We start from the raw sequence: 23,164 nt of genomic DNA on the forward strand, positions 1-23,164 counted from the left end.
ATGAAAGCGGATTCCGGGAAGGCAGCTGACGGAGAGGAGGGAGTTCTTTTTAGTGGGTAGAAATCCCACACTACCCCAGGGAGCTTGGCGCCATTAGCTCCCTGTGGTATCTTTCTGAAAAATTTTCCCCCGCCGCAAAAAAAGGGTTAGCCAGTCCCAAAGATGACAGATCAGAGGAGTTCTACTCTATATTGATATAGAGTTTACTTGTAAGTAAATATCAACTAACGAATCTGTTTAATGTGTCAATAATTGGGATCACTACCCTGCATTCATTTACCAAATACAATTAAAAAATACCTATACATCTACATACACATGAGATAATTGTAAAAAATAAAGGCAACATGGCATCACATTCATCTTAAAACGGACTATTCCCTAATTCCTAGATTCAAGAATAATTGAGATTTATATCATGACCGAAAATACAGAAAAACAGCTCTGGGGGTGTTAGTTTTCCAATGGTGCGTAGGGCACTTCATCAATATCTATGTTGGTGAATATTTGTTAAAATCGGATATATTCTGACAGTAGTAGCTATAAATGAATTCATATTGTCAATTGTAAGTAAAACATGTATAATAAATCAGAAATGGAACAGTGTTGCCAATTAAAATAAATACACCCTACCTACAGCTACAAAATGGCGAAGATTCTCTTATTTATGGCAAGGATTGAATTGAGAATTATTATTTACTAATAAGGCCAATAATTAATTTACGAATAATACTAACAATTTTCTTCTACAAATACCTAACTCCTCATTTCAGAAGCACATGTGAAGTGAACCATCTCAATTAAAAAAAAATTAAGTGATCACTTAATACAGGTGTAACATTCACCATTCTATCCATAATTGACAATAACGCCACTCAAATTTCGGTAATATAATAAATATAATATATATATATATATATATATAAAACCCTTATTCGCACCCCGTGCATAGGGCACTGCGTCATACATTATATTCATACGTGTTATCTTGATCGTTTACACATGGAGGAAAGGTGATCAGCCCTCCGCTTCAGGTACCAGTCCAGGGTAATATTAAATAAATATGACAGTGAAAAAATAAATATAATAATTTGAATAATTTATATAGCGCCATTTTAGTAAAATGCCGCCTCAAGGGTGCTTGTATATATCCTTAATTTGACTTTTTCTTTCACACCTGAGTTCTCGGCACCATCTGTGGTTGGGGTGAGTTTTTATTTTATTTTAGCAGAAGCCTTCATGAAATGTATGTAACATTCTATCCAAATTATTTTACATACTGGGAAACACCTGAAAACATTATTTGAAAAAAAAAAAACCTTACTAAACTCAACACTGCATTCATTCCTTTGCCGACGGTTTTTGACGAAATCTCATTATTGTAAATTTGGACTTATCTCAATTTCAAAACAAAGGGTTGGAATAAGTTTCAATGACGTTCTATCCTCTCTCGGTAGCTAGAGGTCTTTTCATGAATTAGATCTTGCGTGTTTGTTATTGTAGCTCTGAAAAAAAAACATTTCATTAAATTAAAAAAAAATAAATAATAAAACCCTTATCCGCACCCCGATGGTGCATAGGGCACTGCGTTATATAAACGCAGTGTTATCTTGATCGTTTACACATGAAGGAAAGGTGATCAGCCCTCCGCTTCAAGTACCAGTCCAGGGTAATATTGAATAAATATTACAGTGAAAAAATCACTCATATTTATTCTTACCCCCCCTGGGAATCGAGCCCGGGTCCTCCAGAACGGTAGCCGAGCGTGCTGACGATTACACTACGGAGGCGGACAGATTAAATTAAAAAATACAGAATTTAAAATACAGAACAAAAATTCAACATTGACACATTGTTTGCGGGAAACTATTATAAGCGTTTTTTACATACTGCTGGTAGAGAGCGGGAGACGCTTATAAGCGTTCTATTTGCTTACTCTTGGTAGAGCACAAGAGACGCCTAAAATCATTGTACAGATGGGAATTGGGTTTGCGGTTACTTGTGATTAGTAAACGACCCTAATTTGTGTACCAATCAGGGTCGGGGTTGATGAACAAAACCGCCCGACAACAATGTAATAATATTCTTCAAAACCTTATTCGTACCCCAGTGGTGCATAGGGCACTGCATATAAACGCAGTGTTATCTTGATCGTTAACACATGAAGGAAAGGTGATCAGCCCTCCGCTTCAGGTACCAGTCCAGGGTGGTTTCCATTTTTTCGGAGGTCTGCCTGGGGATCTGCGACCTTCAGGGTTACCTTGAAGGGCGATACGTGGAAGTGTGTCTTCTGACATTCTGTTTACATGTTCATTCCAGTATTGCCTTCGTTGTCGTCCCCACCTTACGATATCCTCCGCCTTACACATGCTCCGGATGAAATACCAACATTTTTAGTGCGTTTTTTTTATTGCAATGTGCATTTGATCCCATATGTCATGATGGTTGCACACAACTTTATATATGCACGCAAACCATTGTCTCCTTCGTTGCCTTCCCCACCTAACGATATCTTCGATCTCGCAAATCTCCCTCTTGGCGTTTCTTATTCTGTCTCGTAGACTTGATTGCATTTAAAGAAAATACCTCGATAATTATAGAACTGAGAATATGAAATATTGACCTTGAGTGCGATATCGTAGAGCGCATCCTTCCCCGCCTGCAGGACCAGGGACCTGAACATTCCGCGGCCCCCGCGGCTGGCCGCCTCCGCCAGTAGCTCCTCGATGTCCTGCGAGGAGGCGGCTGCTTCCGGGGAGGGCGGGTGCTGCGTCAGCGCGCTCTGCGAGATCTCCCCGGGACACTCCCAGTTCAGCAGCTCAAACGGATGACCCACTTCCACCACCTTGCCACTGAAACGTCAAACTTGATTAAAATATTCAGCTTCTCAACAATATTTAATTCTTTAGCTACCAGGACTTTAGTGTTGACTATGCTTTAAATACCGCAATTTTAACCTTGCCCTTTTGGTGATATGTACTACAATTTGACTTTAAAAATGAGAATATCAATATAAAATATAATAGATACGGGCTCACAATTTTTGTATTCCTCCGTAATACTTTTCCGTCTTACATAAAAGTATTATAACATAAAGTTATTCATTTGCAACGATGGAATTGAAAAAATTGTAAAAAAAAACGGGAATAGGATCACTAATACATAAACGTCTCTCAGAGTATGCGTGCGTGCCGCACTTTAAGTACACGCGCACTTTAGCAGCACACGAGTTGTACACAGCGCACTTTATAGATTCCACCTTTCATCTCAAAAATATAACATGAAAATCTCCATTAACAAAATAAAGAGCATGGTCACTTCGAGACACCCAATACGATGCAAACTTGCAATCAATAATGAAATCATAGAGCAAGTTTTGCGATTTAAGTATTTGGGTGTCCAAGTGTCCAGCAGCAATAACCTCTACAATGAAGTAAGAGAGCAAGCAAATAAGGCCTCTGCTGTAGCTGGATGCTTAAATTTTTTTTATGGAGAAACAAATACATGCTGAAAGAGAGTAAGGTGAGGATCTATAAAACCTGCGCAAGACCGATCCTGACATACGGCACGGAAACAAGAGCCGACACCGTGAGAACAAAAAGCCTTCTTAGGACACCGGAAATGAAGACTCTACGACCCATTGCAGGCCTAACACTTCGCGACAGAGTTAGAAACTCAGATATAAGAAATATCTGCGATGTTGAAGATGTTGTGCGATGGGGAAGAGAAAGAAGACGTTTCTGGAGAGATCATGTGAGAAGAGCGAGTTCGGATCGAGTGGTGAGGGTGGCAGCGGACAGCAGCATAGGCGAGAGTAGACCCCCAGGAAGACCACCTAAACGATGGAAGGATAGGTGGTCTTCCACCTCCCAGGAGCGACCCGAGAATGACAGGACCTAGTCCTAAAAGAAGAAGAAGAAGACGAGTTGTCGTTCAGGGTGGTCTCGTGTCGCTGCGCTAGTTACGGCGGCAATTGCGATGTATTTTTTTCTCTTTTTAAGGTGTTTAGAGCTAACATTACAAAATTGATGCATTTCAACTGCAACTATGCTCATAAAAACAACATTTAAGAATATTTAGTTTTTAGCACCGTAAGGGAAGTGTTAACATAAATAATTAAAATGTAAAATGTTAAAATGCTAAGAGTAATCAAAAGACTACCAAAATACAATGGCGTCATTGTCAGTATATCGACAGCCATATTTTTGACAAAGTAAAACAGAGTACAATGCCTGCATTGCTCCTGTTCTCTTATACGGTTGTGAAACATGGCACCTTACAAGGGTCCAGAGCAGCCGTGTACTAAGCTTCGAGGAAAGGGGTCTGTCAAGAATTTTAGGCGTGCGGTGGTTTGATTTTGTGAGGAATGAAGAAATAAGGCATAGGACGCAGCAAATCTTAGTAGCAACTGTCGTCAAGAAAAGGCAATAATACATACCTGTCCATAACTACAACTTTGTCAGAGTCCATAACAGTGTGCAAACGATGCGCTATGGTGATGACCGTTCTGTCCGCAAACTTCCTTCGGATGGTCTTCTGGATCAGCTGATCCGTCCTGAAAAGTTCACCAGTCATTAATTTATCAATACGGGCCTGCAGATGGGCATGCATTTTTATTGATTGTTGCGCGGTATAATCGATAATCCTGAAATTATCCGGAGCATTGGTCTGTATGTTCCCGATACTCACCAAAGACAGCGTCGGCATAGATTGTTTCACATTCCTATATACAGGACCAACCTGGCGATGGTTTTGCCTGTAAGAAGAGCTGACGCTATGTTGAACACTATCACAATAGATATTGATCTATTCATGTGTCTGAAAAAGTATTCCGAAGCGGGATTCTTCTACATATTTAACAAGGTCTTCTTGCTTACTTTTTAATTTGTGTTTTTAATGTATACACCTTAAATGTTAGTTTGCAATGTATATATAAATTATTGAATAAATTAAATTGAATTGAAATCCCGATCTGGCACTGTAGAGAGGGCGGGGTTCACTAGTCATTATACCGGTAATACGGCCCTGCAGATGGCCAACCCAATCCGACACTGCACAGAGGGCAGGATTCATCAGTCATTATACCGGTAATACGGCCCTGCAGATGGCCAACCCGATCCGACACTGCACAGAGGGCAGGATTGACCAGTCATTATACCCGTAATACTGCCCTGCAGATAGCCAACCCGATCCGACACTGCACAGAGGGCAGGATTCACCAGTCATTATAGCGGTAATACGGCCCTGCAGATGGCCAACCCGATCCGACACTGAAGAGAGGGCAGGATTCACCAGTCATTATACCGGTAATACGGCCCTGCAGATGGCCAACCCGATCCGACACTGCACAGAGGGCAGGATTCACCAGTCATTATAGCGGTAAAACGGCCCTGCAGATGGCCAACCCGATCCGACACTGCACAGAGGGCAGGATTCACCAGTCATTATACCGGTAATACGGCCCTGCAGATGGCCAACCCGATCCGACACTGCACAGAGGGCAGGATTCACCAGTCATTATACCGGTAATACGGCCCTGCAGATGGCCAACCCGATCCGACACTGCACAGAGGGCAGGATTCACCAGTCATTATACCGGTAATACGGCCCTGCAGATGGCCAGCCCGATCCGACACTGCACAGAGGACAGGATTCACCAGTCATTATACCGGTAATACGGCCCTGCAGATGGCCAACCCGATCCGACACTGCACAGAGGGCAGGATTCACCAGTCATTATACCGGTAATACGGCCCTGCAGATGGCCAACCCGATCCGACACTGCACAGAGGGCAGGATTCACCAGTCATTATACCAGTAATACGGCCCTGCAGATGGGCAACCCGATCCGATACTGCAGAGAGGGTGGAGCTACTGCTACTCACTCGTGGTCCACGTTGGCAGTGGCCTCGTCCATGAGCAGCACCTTGGCGCCCCGCAGTGCTGCCCTGGCCAGGCACAGCAGCTGCCTCTGCCCCACAGATAGATTGGCGCCCCCGTCTGACACCTTGGAGCTCAATCCTCCGGCTAGATCGGTCACCATTCCTTTCAACTCCACCTTGAACATTGAGAAACCATTGAAGACCATTGAAAAATTAAAAGAATTAAAGAATTGATATATTATTAGGAGAAATAAAATGACTTTGTTTTATGATGCATTCAGTCCTGGCTCTATCGCCTTCCCATGGAGTCATCCCTTCCACAAGGTTCACAACCCTCAGTAATGAGGAGTAAGACAGCAGTGAGACAAAGAAGGGTAAGAAGAAAAATGCGGGAATAGTGTACCTCCGACAAGGCGTCCCACAGTTCCTGGTCCGAGTGCTTGGCCCAGGGGTCCAGGTTGTCACGCAGGGTCCCGCTGAAGAGCACGGGCTCCTGAGGGATGATGCTCATCCCGGAGCGCAGCTGGTGCAGCCCCAGCTCCCGGGTGTCCACTCCCGACAGGCGGATGGACCCCTCCATATCCGCCAACCTGAAATAATACAGAAGTACCATAAACTTTGTCTGCTTGCGTAGCGTAGTGGTTAGCGCATATGAATACCATCCCGGAGGTCCCGGAGGAGTTATATCAGCGATGGGGTTCAGAACTCGTTACGCTAAATTACATTATTTACAAAATCGTCCATTTCAACAACTTTTTAATTAATTTTTTGAATTAACAATAAATATGGGAGTAGAACACTTCAATATATTGTTCCAAACATTTTTAATTAGTTGCCGACGGAGGTTAGAGGTCAAAATAAAATATGGAACAAAGGCAAAATAAGGGAATGGGTAATGGGTGATCAAGAGGTAATTCTATGAAAATTGTAAAATAGTATTTATTTTTTTCTATTTGTGTGTATATAAGGTTAAAATAGATAATAAAAAACGTCCCGTAGAACAGGGCTACTTGAACTTTGATGTGTTACTTGAGCCCAGTACAAAAAAAAGATTAAAATCTGTATTTGGTCTACAGTACAATGAACGTATCGTGACAATAAGTGTCACCTGTCAGGGAAACAATGAATCATGTCGATACGTTCATTATTGTAGACCAAATACAGGTGTAATTTTTTTTTTTGTACTGGGCTCAAGTAACACATCAAAGATCAAGTAGCCCCGTTCTACGGTATGCATAAAGAACTACACCGACAAGACACACAAGGTGGCTTGGTGGGTCTCTGCGAAAAAAAGGTAACATTCCAGTGCTTAGGGTTAAAAATAATAATAAAGGTTGGTACCTGTACATGGCAGCGATGATGGAGGACTTCCCCGCCCCAGTTCTGCCAACAATCCCAACCTTCTCTCCACTCTCGATCCTCAAGTTGATGTCCTTCAACACGAACTCCGCATTTTCCCCTTTGTCGTACTTTAGATACATATTCTCTATTTCCACACTGCCTGCAATCATTAAAAGTTCACAAAATTGGTGAGTGAGTCCAAACGGGTTTCTCCCCATAGGAGTAATTTTTACATTTTTATATTGAAGAATATAGAGGTCAGGGTATTTACAGGGCTACGTGTTATAGGCTGGTTGAGTGATCACTTTATACATGTGTAACATTCACCAATTCTACCCATTATTGACAACCACACTACTCAAATTCTTGGAAGTTCTATATGTATATGTATATGAACCAATTTAGAAACCTTGTTCTTGAATCACTAGAACTTCACTAGAGACATCTATTGGTGACATTTAATTTAATTTTAGCCTCCGTAGTGTAATCGTCAGCACGCTTGGCTACCGTTCTGGAGGTCCCGGGTTCGATTCTGAGGGGGAGGGGTCATATAAATATAAGTGATTTTTTCACTCTAATATTTATTCAATAATATTACCCTGGACTGGTACCTGAGGCGGAAGGCTGATCACCTTTCCTTCATGTGTAAACGATCAAGGTAACACTGCGTTTATATGACCCAGTGCCCTATGCACCATTGGGGTGCGGATAAGGGTTTCATTAATTATTAACATTTAATTAAATTTTTTACTTTTTTCAATAATTAACAAGAAACATGACATTACATTTTATGCAGCTACCTCATAAAATATTACGGTAGATGAGTTATTTCTTCGCCGGGGTGTTCGTACCGGGTACGGGCAATCCGCAAAGGCCCATTATTTTATGTGGGCAAATCAGGCAAAGAGTCAAACTGACAATCGTTTGAATGTGAATAGTGTGACCCGAGATATTGAGGGTTGAATGTACACCGGATAAAGGGTTGAGTATTTCTAGTTTTTTTACTCTAGTTTTCTTTTCTAGGTTATTTTTTTCTAGTCCGCCTCCGTAGTGTAATGGTCAGCACGCTCGGCTACCGTTCTGGAGGTCCCGGGTTCGATTCCCAGGGGGGGGGGGGTGTCAAATAAATATAAGTGATTTTTTAATTTAATATTTATTCAATACTTATTACATACCCTGGACTGGTACCTGGGGCGGAAGGCTGATCATCTTTCCTCTGTGCATTTAATGATCAAGATAATAATAATAATAATAATAATAATTAGGATAATTTGTATAGCGCCATTTTCGTAAAATACTATGTACCTCAAGGGCTTATAAAGATAACACTGCTTCTATACGATGCAGTACCCTATACACCATTGAGGTTTGGATAAGGGTTTGAAGAAGAATGTGAATTATGTAAAGTGAATGATGAACGACAAGGAGAGTGTTATGTTACCTTACCAATGCTTTTTATTAACAAAATAAAGTGGATAAAGGGTACAGTATTTCTAGTTTGGACTCACCATCCATTGGCCATTTGTTCAAGTCGACATTAGGATATTTCCTGGAAAACGCTGACATGTCCGTCTCCAAATCGGGCTCCGACGGCAAATTAGAGTACTCGTGAATTCTCTCCACCTGAAATATAACATGGCTAATGAAATATCATAAGCAAGACTCTCCCACATTGCGCTGGACGGCCAACCAAATATCTGGACTTCAAATATCTGGGTGTGGACCTGTCTGGTCAAACGGATCTGGGATGTGAAGTGATAGGGCAAGTGAACAAGGCTGCAGCCATCTCAGGATGTCTGAAAAATTTTATATGGAAAAATAATGAGATCGGCTGCAAAAATAAAATTTACAAAACTTGTGTGCGACCCATCATGACGTCTGGGATCAAAAGCGGACATCCGTGGCACAAAAAACGCGCTTAGAGTGTCAGATATGAAGACTCTGAGAAGCATATCTGGCAAGAGTCTGCGAGACAGAATAAGGAACGCCAGGATAAGCCTTGTGGTCTGTTTTTAAGAGGGATTAGCCTCCTGCGATGACGATTCCCAGCTGTCAATCCATCTTTGGTGGTCTGCCCGGAAGTCGTCTCACCTTGAGATTGGCCATGCAGTGTAATGTGGGAGAGTCTGGATGGTTCCATGCTCCTCACATGCGCATACCATTATCTTCTCCGTTGCCTTCCCAACCTAACGACATCTTCAATCTCGCACATTTTCCTTTTCCTGGTGTTCCTTATTCTGTCCCGTAGACTCTTGCCAGATAGACAGATTGGTGTTGTGTTGTATTTTCTATTCTTGATGATTAATTCTTCTTCTTCTTCTTCTTTTTCTAGATCCTAAGGATCTGTTTGTGCCTCCGCTTGTAGCTCTTGGGATGTTGACTCCCAGCTGTCTTTCTACCTTTTTGGAGGTCTGCGTCCTTCAGGGATTCCCTGAAGGGCGATACGTGGAAGTCTGTCTTCTGACATTCTGTTATGCTCATTCCAGTATCGCCTTCGTTGTCGTCCCCACGGTATTTCTTGGTCTTGCAATGTGTTTCCGGTTATGGATCAGAGAGTATTCATCTCGGAGGTTCGAAGTGATGATAAGTTAATTAGTTAAAATGCTAGATAATAATAGGAGATAGTTAGGAGATACTCACAGATGTCATCTGGTTCTCAACTTCAGCAGTCTGCCTCATTCCCCACTGGCACATTCCCACCAATCCCATCACTTGAGTTATAGCCAACCCCACTTTACCGCCAAAAGTATCTGAAATAAAAAAAGGTATTCATTAGGAAATTAGCTATTCCCGGTCAAGCGTTGCTGTGGCTTAGCTTAGTTAAACGGAAAATAGAAAGATTATTATTATTATTTTATTTTTATATGTGACCCATCATGACGTATGGATCGAAAGAAGAGTGGACACAAAAAATGCGCTTAAAGTGTCAGAAATGAAGGCTCTAAGAAGCATATCTGGCAAGAGTCTACGAGACAGAATGAGAAACGCCAGGGTAAGGGAAATATGTGGGATTGAAGATGTCGTTAGGTGGGGAAGGCAACGAAGGAGATGATGGTTTGCGCATGTGAGGAGAATGGAACCATCCAGACTCCCCCACATTGCACTACACGGCCAACCCCAAGGTATGCGGACTGACACTCAGCACTATCGAGTTTAGTCTAAAAAACTGGGCCATGGACAAGAACCAAGGTCCAAATTCACCACAGAAGCTCTAAAGCTTAGCAAGAAACAAACAAGGATCCTAACCAGGACCTTGACAGGACACTGCAGACTGAAGAAACACATGACAATAATTGGACTACATGACTCCCCAATATGCAGATTTTGTATGGAGGATAACGAAACGCCAATCCACATTCTCTATAATTGTGACGCACTCGCTCGCAAACAAAGAGAAGGTGAAGCTCCTACCACCAAGACAGGTCGTGAGTTACATGACTCACGTAGATCTTGGCAGTGAGCTGTAATACAGAGGGAGGATACAATAGACCTAATATGGTCGCGGTGACATAAAGGATGCAAGATCCGTTATCCCTAAAAAAAAAGACCATCAAAGAGACTGATCGACAGCTGGGAATCAACATCGCTGGATGCTAATCCCTAATTCAGCAACATAAAGAAGCTCAAAGGGAAGTTTCATCTGACAACAAAGAGGAACAATCTCTTCTTCATCTTCTTCTGCTCGGTTCAGGCATTGTGGCCTGTTTTTGAGAAGGATTAGCCAGCGTACAAGTGTTTAATTTTTAACATAACCTCGGTACCTTGGGAGGTGAAGAGCAGGAAGCTGTAAGTGACAGCGGCCAGATAGAAGCAGCAGATGACGTCCATGTAGAAGGCGAAGGCTCGGTTGGAGTTGATGACCAGAGTCCACACGGAGGAGTGCAGGTCCTGGTGCTGGTCGAACTCCGCCGTGAGGATCTGGCTCGCGCCCACGGAGGAGCGGATGGTCTCCAGCCCCGACAGGGTTGCGTTCACGTGAGTGAAGGCCGGTGACCTACCTAAGGACAGAAAAAAATATTATAACCTAAGTATTTGCTTTTTTTTCCTTTAAAGGAATGACAATTCAATTCAATTTCAATTTATTTATTCATAATTAACATACACGTTACAAACTAAAATTTAAGGCGTATACATTAACAAAAATCTAAAATAAGCAAGAATACTATTGGTAAATATGTAGAAGAATCCCGCTTCGGAATACTCCGTCAGACAGTGTGTTGTTCAGCTGTAATTTATGTGAGTGATTTTTAAATTATTTAAACTTACTTATGCCTTCAAGTCTCTTTAGGCTTCTCGCAGTTTTGATGTAAATACTTCTGACGACTGCTAATAGAAGAACAACCAGGGCAGTGGGGATGAGTAGCCAAAAATTCAATATACACACCACTACCAGAATGCCAACAGTCTCCAGGAAAAACTGAAAATGAAAATAAAAAAAATAATCAGTAATTTTCTAAGAATTCTATCACTGTTCTAACCTATATTCAAGAGAAAAAGCTATTTATTTAAGAAAGCTCTCAACTGATGGCAGCACCATCTGTCAGTTTCAACTAAGATATGGACAGAATTGTTGCAGCACTACACATATACAACTTTTAAAAATTAACACATTGTTTGCGGGAAATGCTTAAAAGCGTCTTTTACATACTGTTGGTAGAGAGCGGGTGAGGCTTATCTTATTCAAACCCTTATCCGCACCCCAATGGTGCATAGGGCACTGCATATAAACGCAGTGTTATCTTGATCGTTAACACATAAAGGAAAGGAAGGTGATCAGCCCTCCGCTTTAGGTACCAGGCCAGGCTAATATTGAATAAATATTAGAGTGAAAAAATTGCTATTATTTATTTGACCCCCGCTGGGAATCGAACCCGGGACCTACAGAACGGTAACCGAGCGTGCCGACCACTACACTACGGAGGCAGAGGTGTGTTAATTTACTAAATATATACCATAATATAGTATGGTTTTCCTTAAAAATGATTAGTAAATAAATACATACCCCAATACAGTCGACAAGCGCAGCTGGCAGCATAGTGTCAACGGCGCCCATATCCTTAGAGAATCGGTTCAATATCCTTCCGGAAGCATTGTTGTTGAAGAACCACATGGTAGCACGCGTTATTCCCCTAAAATAATGACCAAATGTCAAAATGTTGTTAATTATAATGATAATCATCAAAAGTCCCAAATTTTCACATTTCGCTCACTCCTTTCAAGAATGTCATAAATCAAAAAACTTGTTTTTTCAGGAGAACGTTTTCAAAGTTTAAAAATATAATACAATGTATTAAAAATAAATACAAAGCCACTTATTGAACTTTTTACTGTGCAACAGATCTTCTTAGGTAAAACCTGAAGGTTTTTAAACAATACATTTTTTTCAAAATGCAAAAACAACACTTTCTTCCATGTAGCGGGTAAATATTAAGTTAAAAATATGCCTCTTTTGCTGGGATATAGTTCATTTTCTGGGCATTCCGAAAACATGCACAACTGCAAATTGACAATTTTTGATTTATGACGTTCTTGAAAGGAGTGAGCGATTTGTTCATTTAGGGATATGCCAATGACACTGTCGTTCTAACTGAACATAGGAGGTTTACAAAGATTGATGAATAAAATAGAATTTTGAAGACACAAATACAATAAGATCACAGATTTTGTACTATGTACTAACAAACTTACAAAACTTCTCCTTACCCCCACCACTTATTTTTTGACATCTCATCAAAGATGAAGAAGAATATGGAAGTCTGGGCATTTACGGGGCTGACGACCGTCATCGGCTGGTTTAAGTGATCACTTTACACACGTGTAACATTCACCATGAGATGTACATCTCACCAATAGATGTCTCTAGTGAAGTTCTAGTGATTCAAGAACAAGGTTTCTAAATTGGTTCATATATATAGAACTTCCAAGAATTTGAGTAGTGTGGTTGTCAATAATGGGTAGAATTGGTAAATGTTACACGTGTGTAAAGTGATCACTTAAACCAGCCGATGACGGCCGTCAGCCCCGTAAATGCCCAGACTTCCATATTCTTCTTCATCTTTGATGAGATGTCAAAAATAATATGAAAATAACTCCTGTAATTGGAGATAATCCAGATTTTGTGAACAAGTATTTGGACACACTCAAAATGTTGTAAATTTATGTAATGTTTAATTTCGCTCACTCCTTTCAACAACGTCATACATCAAAAATCGTCAATTTTCAGTTGTGCATGTTTTCGGAACGCCCAGAAGATGTACTATATCCCAGCAAGAGCGGCATATTTTTAACTTAATGTTTACCCGCTACAGGGCAGAAAGTGTTGTTTTTGCATTTTGAAGAAAAGGTATTGTTTAATAATTTTTTTAAATATACTAAATATTTTTCAAATGGAGAAAAAACCTTCAGGTTTTACATAAAAAGATCTGTTGCACAGTAAAAAGTTCAATAAGTGGCTTGATATATTTTTTTTATACATTTCATTATATTCTTAAACATTAAAAACGATCTCCTGAAAAATCAAGTTTTTTGATATTTGACGTTGTTGAAAGGAGTGAGTGATATGAACTATATCCATGAAATTGGTGCATATTATACATACCATATATGTACCACAATTTTTTTTGTTGACTTATATGAAAACCTTTGGAACGCATTAATCACGTTAGCAGAGGACTTACTGTATTGCAGAAATACTGTAATATTTTTGGAAAGGGTGAAATGAGAAAATAAATGATTTTTTCTTCCTTTTAATTAGACTTAAGCCGCTTGTGCACTACACGGAATTTACCGTCTGGCAGTCCGGTTTTGAAAAAAGCAACTACAATAGTTTAACGTGATCGCATTTACGCGCAACTTGATGTATGACGTTGAAAGGAGTGAGCGATATGGTAAAATTACAAATTCATGTTTCGTAAAAACTTTTTGTTTTCGCCCTTACAATGTTGGATTCATCCAATGATGATGCTGAAAGTGCAAGGAAATGTTTGTTTTACTCAATGTAGCGAGAATGACAATGAAATTAAAAAGTTCACCAATAGGTGAAAACTCAAGGACGAGCCAATTACACACGAGCTTGACACATTCTAGCGAATGAAAATTTAACTTTTTTTCACAGATTGCATTTAAAAACAATAAATGTTAGTTTGTTTGTTACAAAATTCTGTTGTATTTGAGTAGTTTGATATGTTCTCCACCAATACCAGAAATAAATACTAAAATCGGTCAATATTTGAAAACAAAAATTGTTGATTTTGCACACACCTTTAATAAAAAGGACCATTTTTTTAAGTGAATGTTTTTGCCTAGAATTTTAACTCATGAATTACATGAAATTATAGTAACTTTAAACATAAAGAGTAAATCCACTAACAAGTAGGTATGGGTTATGAAACTTAAAAAGTTGAAGCCTGAGTAGGGTCATGATAAGCGGTGTTGCATTAGCCGTAGCTAGATTTCAGAGTCACTTGGACGTTAGGTAATTCAAAAAATGGACCATTTTTGCAAAAAAGTTGGCAATTTTAACATACATTTAAGAAAATACCTTAGCACTAAAACTGTTAAATAAATATAAGAGTAAAACCACTTTAGATTTTACTGTTACTACTACTATACTACTCACTTTATCCACATCGAATAGTGCATAGGGCACTGCAAAATAATGAATTCAATGATAATTTGATTGTTTACTATATGAAATCAAGGAGATTAGACCTGCACTTTGGGTCCAGGGTAATATTGAATAAATATTAGAGTGAAAAAACACTTATATTTATTGAGACTCCTCTGGGAATTGAGCCTGAGACCTTCAGCAGGTAGCCCAACGCAGTAACCACTACACTTTAGAGGCAGAATGACTTACTTGAACATCAAATCGTGGAGGTTTATTGAAGCCCTGATGCACATACTGAAGAACACCATCAGTTTGCTTAATATTAGCAAGACGCTTATGAGGATCAGTCCGGAGTATATGTACACGCTGGATTCCCGGGACAAGTTCCAGGAATTGTCTCCGACGTACAGTGAAGACCAGTCGGAAGAGTTCCAAATAGCCCGGTCCGTAATGTATGTGGCTAATGTTTCCGTAACGCCAGAAACTTCCGGAATCGTTTCCGCAGCCTTTGTAACGTTTGCATCAGACGATTCGGTAACAGCGTTTGCGAGTTCTTCCATGTTGACCCTGGAAAGAGAGAATTGAAATTTTATTTAATTTTGTTATTCTTTCATCATCATATCAGCCCGTTGAGGTCCACTGCTGGACAAAGGCCTCCCCCTTCCGCTTCCACTCCTCCCGATCCTGCGCCGTCCCCATCCACTGTCTTCCAGCAAACTTCCTGATGTCGTCCACCCATCTCATCGGTGGACGTCCTTGAGGCCTCTGGTTCCTCGGTCTCCACACCAGAACGCGTTTCGTCCATCTGTCGTCGGTCATTCTGGCTATTTGACCGGCCCATTTCCACTTCAGCCAAGCAATTTGGTCTACCACGTCACAGACCTGTGTCTGGCGTCGGATCCAATCGTTCCTTTTTCTGTCTCTTAATGTTATTCCAAGCATAATTCGCTCGATGCTCCTCTGTGCAACTTGCAACTTATGGGAGGATTGCTTGGTCAGAGTCATTGTTTCCGCGCCATAGGTTAGGACGGGTAGAATGCATTGGTTAAACACTCGTTCTATTACTCTTATTACTCTTTATATAACATAAAAAGGGTGCTTGACTGGAGGCCTAGATCGGAATGCAGAAGCGTGGGTAGGTCCCAGACAAGATGGTTAGATAACATTAACTTTCCCCTCCCGGTGATATGTATTACATATATGTACTGTATAGTACATAAGACATGGGCTGCTCGATGTATGAGGAGCTGAAGAGGACTTCCGAAAATAGGCGAGAATGGTGAAAGAGATGTCATCTGTTGCTACAGACCAATCAGCAGGATTGAGACCAGAGAGTGAGAAAGGCAACTAGCCATAACTCAAGTTGCGGCTGTTTGGCGTAACATGGCTCAAAGCATTCTTATAACTAGCCTCTATCATATACAATCACAGATTTTGCTTTATCTCTTTCCTTTACCGAGATATTCATTATCCTAATAGCCGCAAAAGTGTATTTGATACATGTTTTGAAACTCGTTTATCTCAAAACTACTGTTTATAACTTACGGCTATCTGCCTTTGCACATTAGCATTGATTACCTACCTAGTTGATTTTTTTTATATCTTTTATTAAAGCATATTTATTTGTTTTTAATTAATGTTTTACTTAGTAAATACCACTATTTCTTCAAATCCACTGTGACACGTATTTCGAGGCATTCCGCATCATTTTAAAACACAAACATACGGTGTTTGAAAATGATGCGGAATGCCGCAAAATTGTATTAATTTGATACATGTGTAGGCAAAAAGCGTCACTTTAAGTTAACTTTAAACTCGTTTATCTAAAAACTACTGTTTTTAATTTGCGACTATTCGCTAGACGCACCAATGAGTCCATTCGCCAGGAACTACGCTTGGATGGCTTGACTCTGGCCAATATCTGTACCCGACAGTTCCGGTTCTTTAAAAACGTTGCGCGTGGCAGCGAGGATAGCCTGGAACGACTAGTTGTGATCGGTAGCCTGGAGGGAAAGAGAGGGAGAGGAAGATCCCCCACACGATGGACCGATCAAATTAAGGCAGCAGCAGGCACCTCAGTGGTTGGAGCGCTACGTGCAGCGCAGTCAAGGGATAACTGGAGAAGAGTCATTGCTTCTGCAATGGTCACAACCATCAGCAATGAGAAATAAGACGGAGAAGCCTTTACACATTAGTTTAGACACACTCAAAATGTTGTAACGATAGATGAACGTTGATCAAAAGATGAAGGAAGGGTAGGAAGCTTACCATTGGCTGATCCACAGGTCACAGGCGGAGAAGGCGGCCTGGGAGAGCAGGAAGAGCACGGGCAGCAGCAGCAGGCTGCAGGTGCCCACGGCTCCGCGGAAGAAGGCCGCGTACACGCGCCGGTCCACTGCGCCCCCCGCCTGCATCTCCGCGCCCCGCTCGCCCCCCTCCGCCTGCAGGGCCCCCGAGGAGCGCACCGAGGTCAGCGAGCTCACCGACGGGCGCTTGCCTCGGCGCGAGATCTCCTGGAACCAGACACCACCCCTATTACAGCTCCGAAACTATTCCCATTACAATACCAATTCGCCAACTCCAATCTGAATAATTTCTTAACATTTCTTGAATGTTTTTCGCAGATACTTTGTGGCACATTTTATAAACATTTTATAAAATAAAACAACTTTGTTTTAACCTATTTTCAAAAATTATGAATAATCAATTGAATTTAAGTAACAGTCCTATTTTTAATGTTTTTCCTATTGCTATTCCTAGAAAAAATTACACACAGTAGGTGTGTGTGCTGCACTTTATGTATGCGCGCGCGGCTTCATACTGTTTTCGGATGATTCCATTTGTAGCTCACAATTTCGTCGTTTGGAGTGGACGTATTCGCTGCACAATTCTCAATAAAAGCAACATTTAGGAGTTTTTTCCCGTTTTTTAAATAAAAATCACATTTTCATATGGCATACGGAGTGCGTGAAAGTTTTTGGTATCGTAAGAGTAGGGTAATTATCTATAACCTAACTATGAGTATTTCAATGTTATATTATTTCAATTAGTACATATACCCTGATAATGACAAGGTTCTTGTTGAAACTGGTGGGAAAAAGTGGTTAAAACAAAGTTTATAAAATTTCTTAACACATTGTTTGCGGAAAATGCTTAAAAACTTATTTTGAATTCGAAAAAATAACATTTTTTTCCTAGTAAAGGTAAATTGCTCATAAATAATGTCAAATGCAAGCTAAATTTACATTTCCCTTAAGGTGGGGACTGACTTCCACATTTCGTCGTAACGTAACATTCGCGGCGAGCATCCGACTTCGGATGGAGAAATATTTTCCAACCAACCAAAAACAGACTAGTGATATTGATCAAAACGTTTGATACCATATATAGTTTGCAATCAGAGGGTAAATAGTATTCGAACATTTAAAAAAAATATTACAAATTAACATATAAAAAAAACATAAATTACAAAAGATGATAATACAAAAGATGGGCAAAGGAAAAAGGGAGTTTAGGGAAGGAGGTAGAGGGAAAAACTAAGAGAGGAGGTTTGATGGACAGTTAGGATTTTAATGATAAATAGTTGTCTCAGAGGTTTCTTAAAAGTTAGTAGAGAAGGTGCATTTTTTACAAGGAGAGGTAATTGATTCCATAGTCTGGCCGCTTGGACAGAGAAGGAATTACTGAAGAGTGATGTGTCATGGCGAGGAATGGAAAGTGTTCTTTCTTGGGAAGAACAAAGTGATAGACCATGATCTGAGAGGTAAACAAAATTTTACAGCCAGATATTTAGGTGCATTGGGGTTGTGAAGGATATTATAAAATAGCGTGAGAGATTGAAGAATTATACACTGATTGAAATGAAGGCATTTTGGTTCCGTGCGAGAAGGTGAAACATGGTCATATTGAAAATGAAGCGGATGCTTTGAATTTTTCTTGAATTTAAAGATGATGCACTTACGTTTGCGTCATCTGGGGTGGTTGCATCTTTGGTTTGGTCCGATTCAGAAGGCAGTAACTCCGTGAAATTGGATCTTGAAGCCTGCAACTGGTCGTATGAACCCTGGAATACTATCTAAAATTTGAGAAAAAAAAACAATATTATTAAATATATTTTTTTTTAATATATTACGGGGCTCGGGTATAGGTAATAATAACTCGTAATTAGGATGCAATCGGTGTATTTAACAGGTCGCCATGACAGTACAGTGACAAGTGTGTGCAGTCTTCCCTGCCTCAATCTCATAAGGGATAACGTAAACATTCCCCGCGTACACCCCTCCCTGCCCCTAGCAGGCGCTTGGGGTCATAGTTCATGTTGCTAGAATTATTGCGCCGTAACAAATATCTTCTTCTCCGTCTTATTCCTTATTGCTGAACCCTTGCAGAAGCAATGACTCTTCTCCAGTTATCCCTTGACTGCGCTGCACGTAGCGCTCCAACCACTGAGGTGCCTGCTGCTGCCTTAATTTGATCGGTCCATCGTGTGGGGGATCTTCCTCTCCCTCTCTTTCTCCAGGCTACTGATCACAACTATTTGTTCCAGGCTATCCTCGTTGCCACGCGCAACGTGTCCAAAGAACTGGAGAATCCGTCGGGTACAGATATTGGCCAGAGTCAATTAATATAAGAACAAACTTAAAAACAAACTTACATCAAAAAGTAAGATGATTTAAAATAAACCCAATGAAATTTTGTAATGCTTGAACAGCAATAAAAAAATCCATGAAGTAATAATGCAATATCTAAATGCTAAATGTGAGTAGCTGTCCGCTGAGAGCAATGTTAAGTATTGCGTGTGTTGCTGTTACGTTCAACAGACGGCGCTGCCACCGCGGTAAAAAAGCTGTTAAAAAATGTAATCCAAGTTACACTTATTATGGCTATTCTATACACCTGCCTAGTTTCACTTTTGTTCCGCGATTCTTTGATCCACATCTGTTAAATTGATTTTTTCTTGCCTTCATGTAAGTGACGATTAAGATAACAATGCGTCAATACGATGCAGTGCCCTATGCACCATTGGGTGCGGATAATGGTTAGAAGAAGAAATGTCTCGAATCCATATGGGAACACTGCGAGAACAAGTGCACCAAATGTTTTAGGCTTATTATGGCAGTGTTAAAATTGATTGTGGAAATGCACAGAAGCAAGAGGCCCACCTTCCCTGCCTCCATGAGGCAGATGCGTGCGGCCCTGTATTCTATCTACATAACATCAAATGGCTGGCTAATGGTTAACTTGACTTATTTCAGTGTAAGAGTTTATAATGGAATTGCACAGCAGTATGAGGTCCACCTTGCCGGGGCAGAGGCAGATGCCCGCGGCCCTGAATTCTATCTATTTAATATCAAATTAAGAAATAAGCATGATGAAATGTAGAGAAAACAATCCAAACAAAAACACTTAAATTGACTTATTGCAGTGTTAGAATTTTTTGTGGAAATGTATAGAAGCATGAGGCCCACCTTGCCGGCCTCCATGAGGCAGACGCGCGCGGCCCTGGGCAGCTGCTGCACCTGGTGCGTGACGAGCAGAACGGCGGCGCCGCGCAGCAGGCCGCGCAGGCAGCTGCCCAGCAGCGCGCGCGCCACGGTCGCGTCCACGGCTGACAGCGGGTCGTCCAGCAGGTAGAGCGCCACGCGCGCGTACACGCAGCGCGCCAGCCCCACGCGCGCCTTCTGCCCGCCCGACAGGGACACGCCTGCAATGTAACAACGCATTTCACATACAATTCACTAATTGCTTGTTTATCTTAACCTTTTAACCGCGTTAACTTTGTTCCTAAGAGACGCCCGTGCGCGGCGGTATTTCGCCGTTTTTTAAATGATTACTTTTATCATGTATTTAGTTAAGAAACGATTTATTTTCCTAAACAAAAACGTTCAATGGGATTCATTGTGCCTTTTTGGTACTCTATAATACACTTGTGTCACATTATTCTTGAAATATATCGTAATATAAACAAATAAGATTGTAACATAAATAAATCAAAGCACGCATCGTGTCTCACTCTTACCCACTGGCGATGCGTAGCGTCGAGAGTGAGACAGATATAGGGTATGATTATGGCGCGGACTAATTACCGACCGCAAGAAAAATCAGGGATCTGTTCTTTTATTTATCCTTGTGATGTTACAAATTATTAGTCAGATATTTCAACAGATGTCATAAGGCCAAGGATTGACGTATTATTTTATCCAAAGTTCCACACCATGAAAAAATCCCTCTAAGTTGAACTGAGGTTCGAAACTTGGAGCAATGTAAAAACACATACGCTTATGTCAGCCGGGTATGGGGCATGTTTTGTTAAAACACATACGGTTATGCGAGCTGCGTGGATCCGGTTAATATCTTCTATTTATATATGCATATTTTTGTTCACCTCCGTAACGCAGAAGTCAGGCTTCAGCGCGTTCGGCTACCGTGCTGGAGGTCCCGGGTTCGATTCCCAAGGGGGTCAAAATAAATATGGCTGATTTCCACTCACATATTTATTTAATATCGTCCTTGACTTTCAGTCTAAACTTTAAAATGAAATAAAATTTTTCTTTCAAAACCGAAAAATTAATGACCCTGTATAAGTCAAAAAAATTAATGCAAATGAATGTTTAATAATGGGCAGAATGGTGAACGTTACACACCAGTAAATGTGAACAAGCCAGTAAAATTTCAGGTAAGCCATGGGATGCTCAAACTTCCACCTCTTTCATATAAACGATTAATGTTTCATCACAAGTTGAGGCACCTATAATAAATTAACAAAAAAATTATGTTGATGAAGACTAATCCCATAAGATGCAATCCACATAGGTGAAGAAGAAGCCAGAGCTCAATGAAAAGTAAAGTAAGTAATTGACAATCAAGTTGACACTGTGTCGATGCGGTTTAGTGATCTTTGGGTCATTTGGGTGTGGACAGGAATGGATATGCGCTACCTCTCTCTCCCACGATGGTCTTGTCTCCGTGCGGCAGCTCCTGAAGGTCCCTCTCCAGCTGGCAGGCCCGGATGACGCTGCGGTAGCGCGCGTGGTCCATGGCGCGCCCGAACAGGATGTTCCGCCTCACGCTGGCCTCGAACAGCCAGGGCTGCTGCGCGCAGTAGGACACGCCGCCGCCCACGCAGACGCGCGACCCAGGCGATGCGCGCACCTCGCCCAGCACCGCCTGCAGCAGCGTAGACTTGCCGGACCCCACGGGGCCGATCAGAGCCACTAATTCTCCAGGAAACACCTAAAAACAACATTATTTCTTTATAAAATTAAATAACTTAGTTTTAACCTTAAATTGTATTTTATTAATACAATTCAACCTACCGGTTTCGACAAGAACCTTGTCATCATCAGGGTTTATTTTAATTCAAAAACATTAAATACTCTCACCAAAAACTTCCACACACTCCGTAAAAATCCTAAATCCTAATCATAATAAGTTTATAAAATGTGCCACAAAGTATCTGTGGAAAACATTCAAGAAAACATTATTTCTTACCAATAAAACCACGCGATTGCCATGGATCTTCATTGTTCTGCAAAGTGTGTACCGCGGCACACTGGTGTACCGTGGTCATTAGTTGGTGTGCCGCGGAAAAAAGTCTAGTTTTGTGAAAATAACACAATTGCTCCAAATTTTGATTGCCTGTGCTCAGTTAAATAGGCTCACATTTCGCATTAAACATAATATGTTAAATATGTTACCATAATATGGTAAAAATATGCAACTCTGAAATTTCTTAATTTGGTAGGTGTGTACCTTGAATAGAAAAAGTTTGAGGAACACTGATCTAGAGGAAGACCAAAAAAATTCACGGGTAGTACAGAAAGATAATTGTTATAGGTAATTGTTTTATTAACTGTAAATTCATAATGTATGCTGACGATATGAAGGTGTACTTAAACATTCGAGATACTAATGACTGTCATAGAATGCAAGAAGATCTAAATAGATTATCCGTGTACTGTAAAAATAATATGTTATCTCTTAATCCGGATAAATGTTTAAAGATTTCATTCAACAGAAAAAAAAACGCTATCAGTTACAATTACAACTTAAATAATACTAATATTAAATCTGTTTCAACAATTCGCGATCTAGGTGTAATACTCGATGAAAAATTAACTTTTAATCACCACATTGAGAGCATAACCGACAAAGCACTCAGAACACTTGGATTTTTATTACGCACAATTAAACCTTTTAATAAAACGATCACTCTTAAAACGGTATATTTTTCTTACGTGCGTAGTTTACTTGAATTTTCGTCGCCAATTTGGTCTCCTTCTCATAAAAATCACTCGGATAAAATTGAAAGAATACAAAAAAAATTCGTAAA

The 23,164-nt window shown here is 40.6% G+C and overlaps 1 protein-coding gene across 1 annotated transcript in view; it reads right to left on the bottom strand.

Annotated features, from left to right (window-relative positions):
* Positions 1-1,211: 1,211 nt before the first annotated feature.
* LOC148300777 (putative multidrug resistance-associated protein lethal(2)03659) overlaps positions 1,212-23,164 on the bottom strand; it is a 49,390-nt gene continuing 27,437 nt past the window's right edge. The window contains exons 8-23 of the mRNA XM_088274325.1: positions 21,771-22,065; positions 20,301-20,536; positions 18,794-18,907; positions 17,101-17,345; positions 15,082-15,399; positions 12,226-12,352; positions 11,490-11,640; positions 10,985-11,221; positions 9,864-9,973; positions 8,732-8,846; positions 7,224-7,383; positions 6,286-6,472; positions 5,886-6,058; positions 4,439-4,555; positions 2,624-2,852; positions 1,212-1,505 (exon numbers count right to left, since the gene is read on the bottom strand). Coding sequence (XP_088130451.1) covers positions 1,470-1,505; positions 2,624-2,852; positions 4,439-4,555; positions 5,886-6,058; positions 6,286-6,472; positions 7,224-7,383; positions 8,732-8,846; positions 9,864-9,973; positions 10,985-11,221; positions 11,490-11,640; positions 12,226-12,352; positions 15,082-15,399; positions 17,101-17,345; positions 18,794-18,907; positions 20,301-20,536; positions 21,771-22,065 — 2,850 coding nt within the window. The 3' untranslated portion in view covers positions 1,212-1,469. The remainder of the gene's footprint in view (positions 1,506-2,623; positions 2,853-4,438; positions 4,556-5,885; positions 6,059-6,285; positions 6,473-7,223; positions 7,384-8,731; positions 8,847-9,863; positions 9,974-10,984; positions 11,222-11,489; positions 11,641-12,225; positions 12,353-15,081; positions 15,400-17,100; positions 17,346-18,793; positions 18,908-20,300; positions 20,537-21,770; positions 22,066-23,164) is intronic.

Source organism: Brachycentrus maculatus, unplaced genomic scaffold (genome assembly GCF_059751285.1).
Source record: "Brachycentrus maculatus isolate JH-2025_06_01 unplaced genomic scaffold, ASM5975128v1 h1tg000657l, whole genome shotgun sequence".
Lineage (NCBI taxonomy): Eukaryota > Metazoa > Arthropoda > Insecta > Trichoptera > Brachycentridae > Brachycentrus > Brachycentrus maculatus.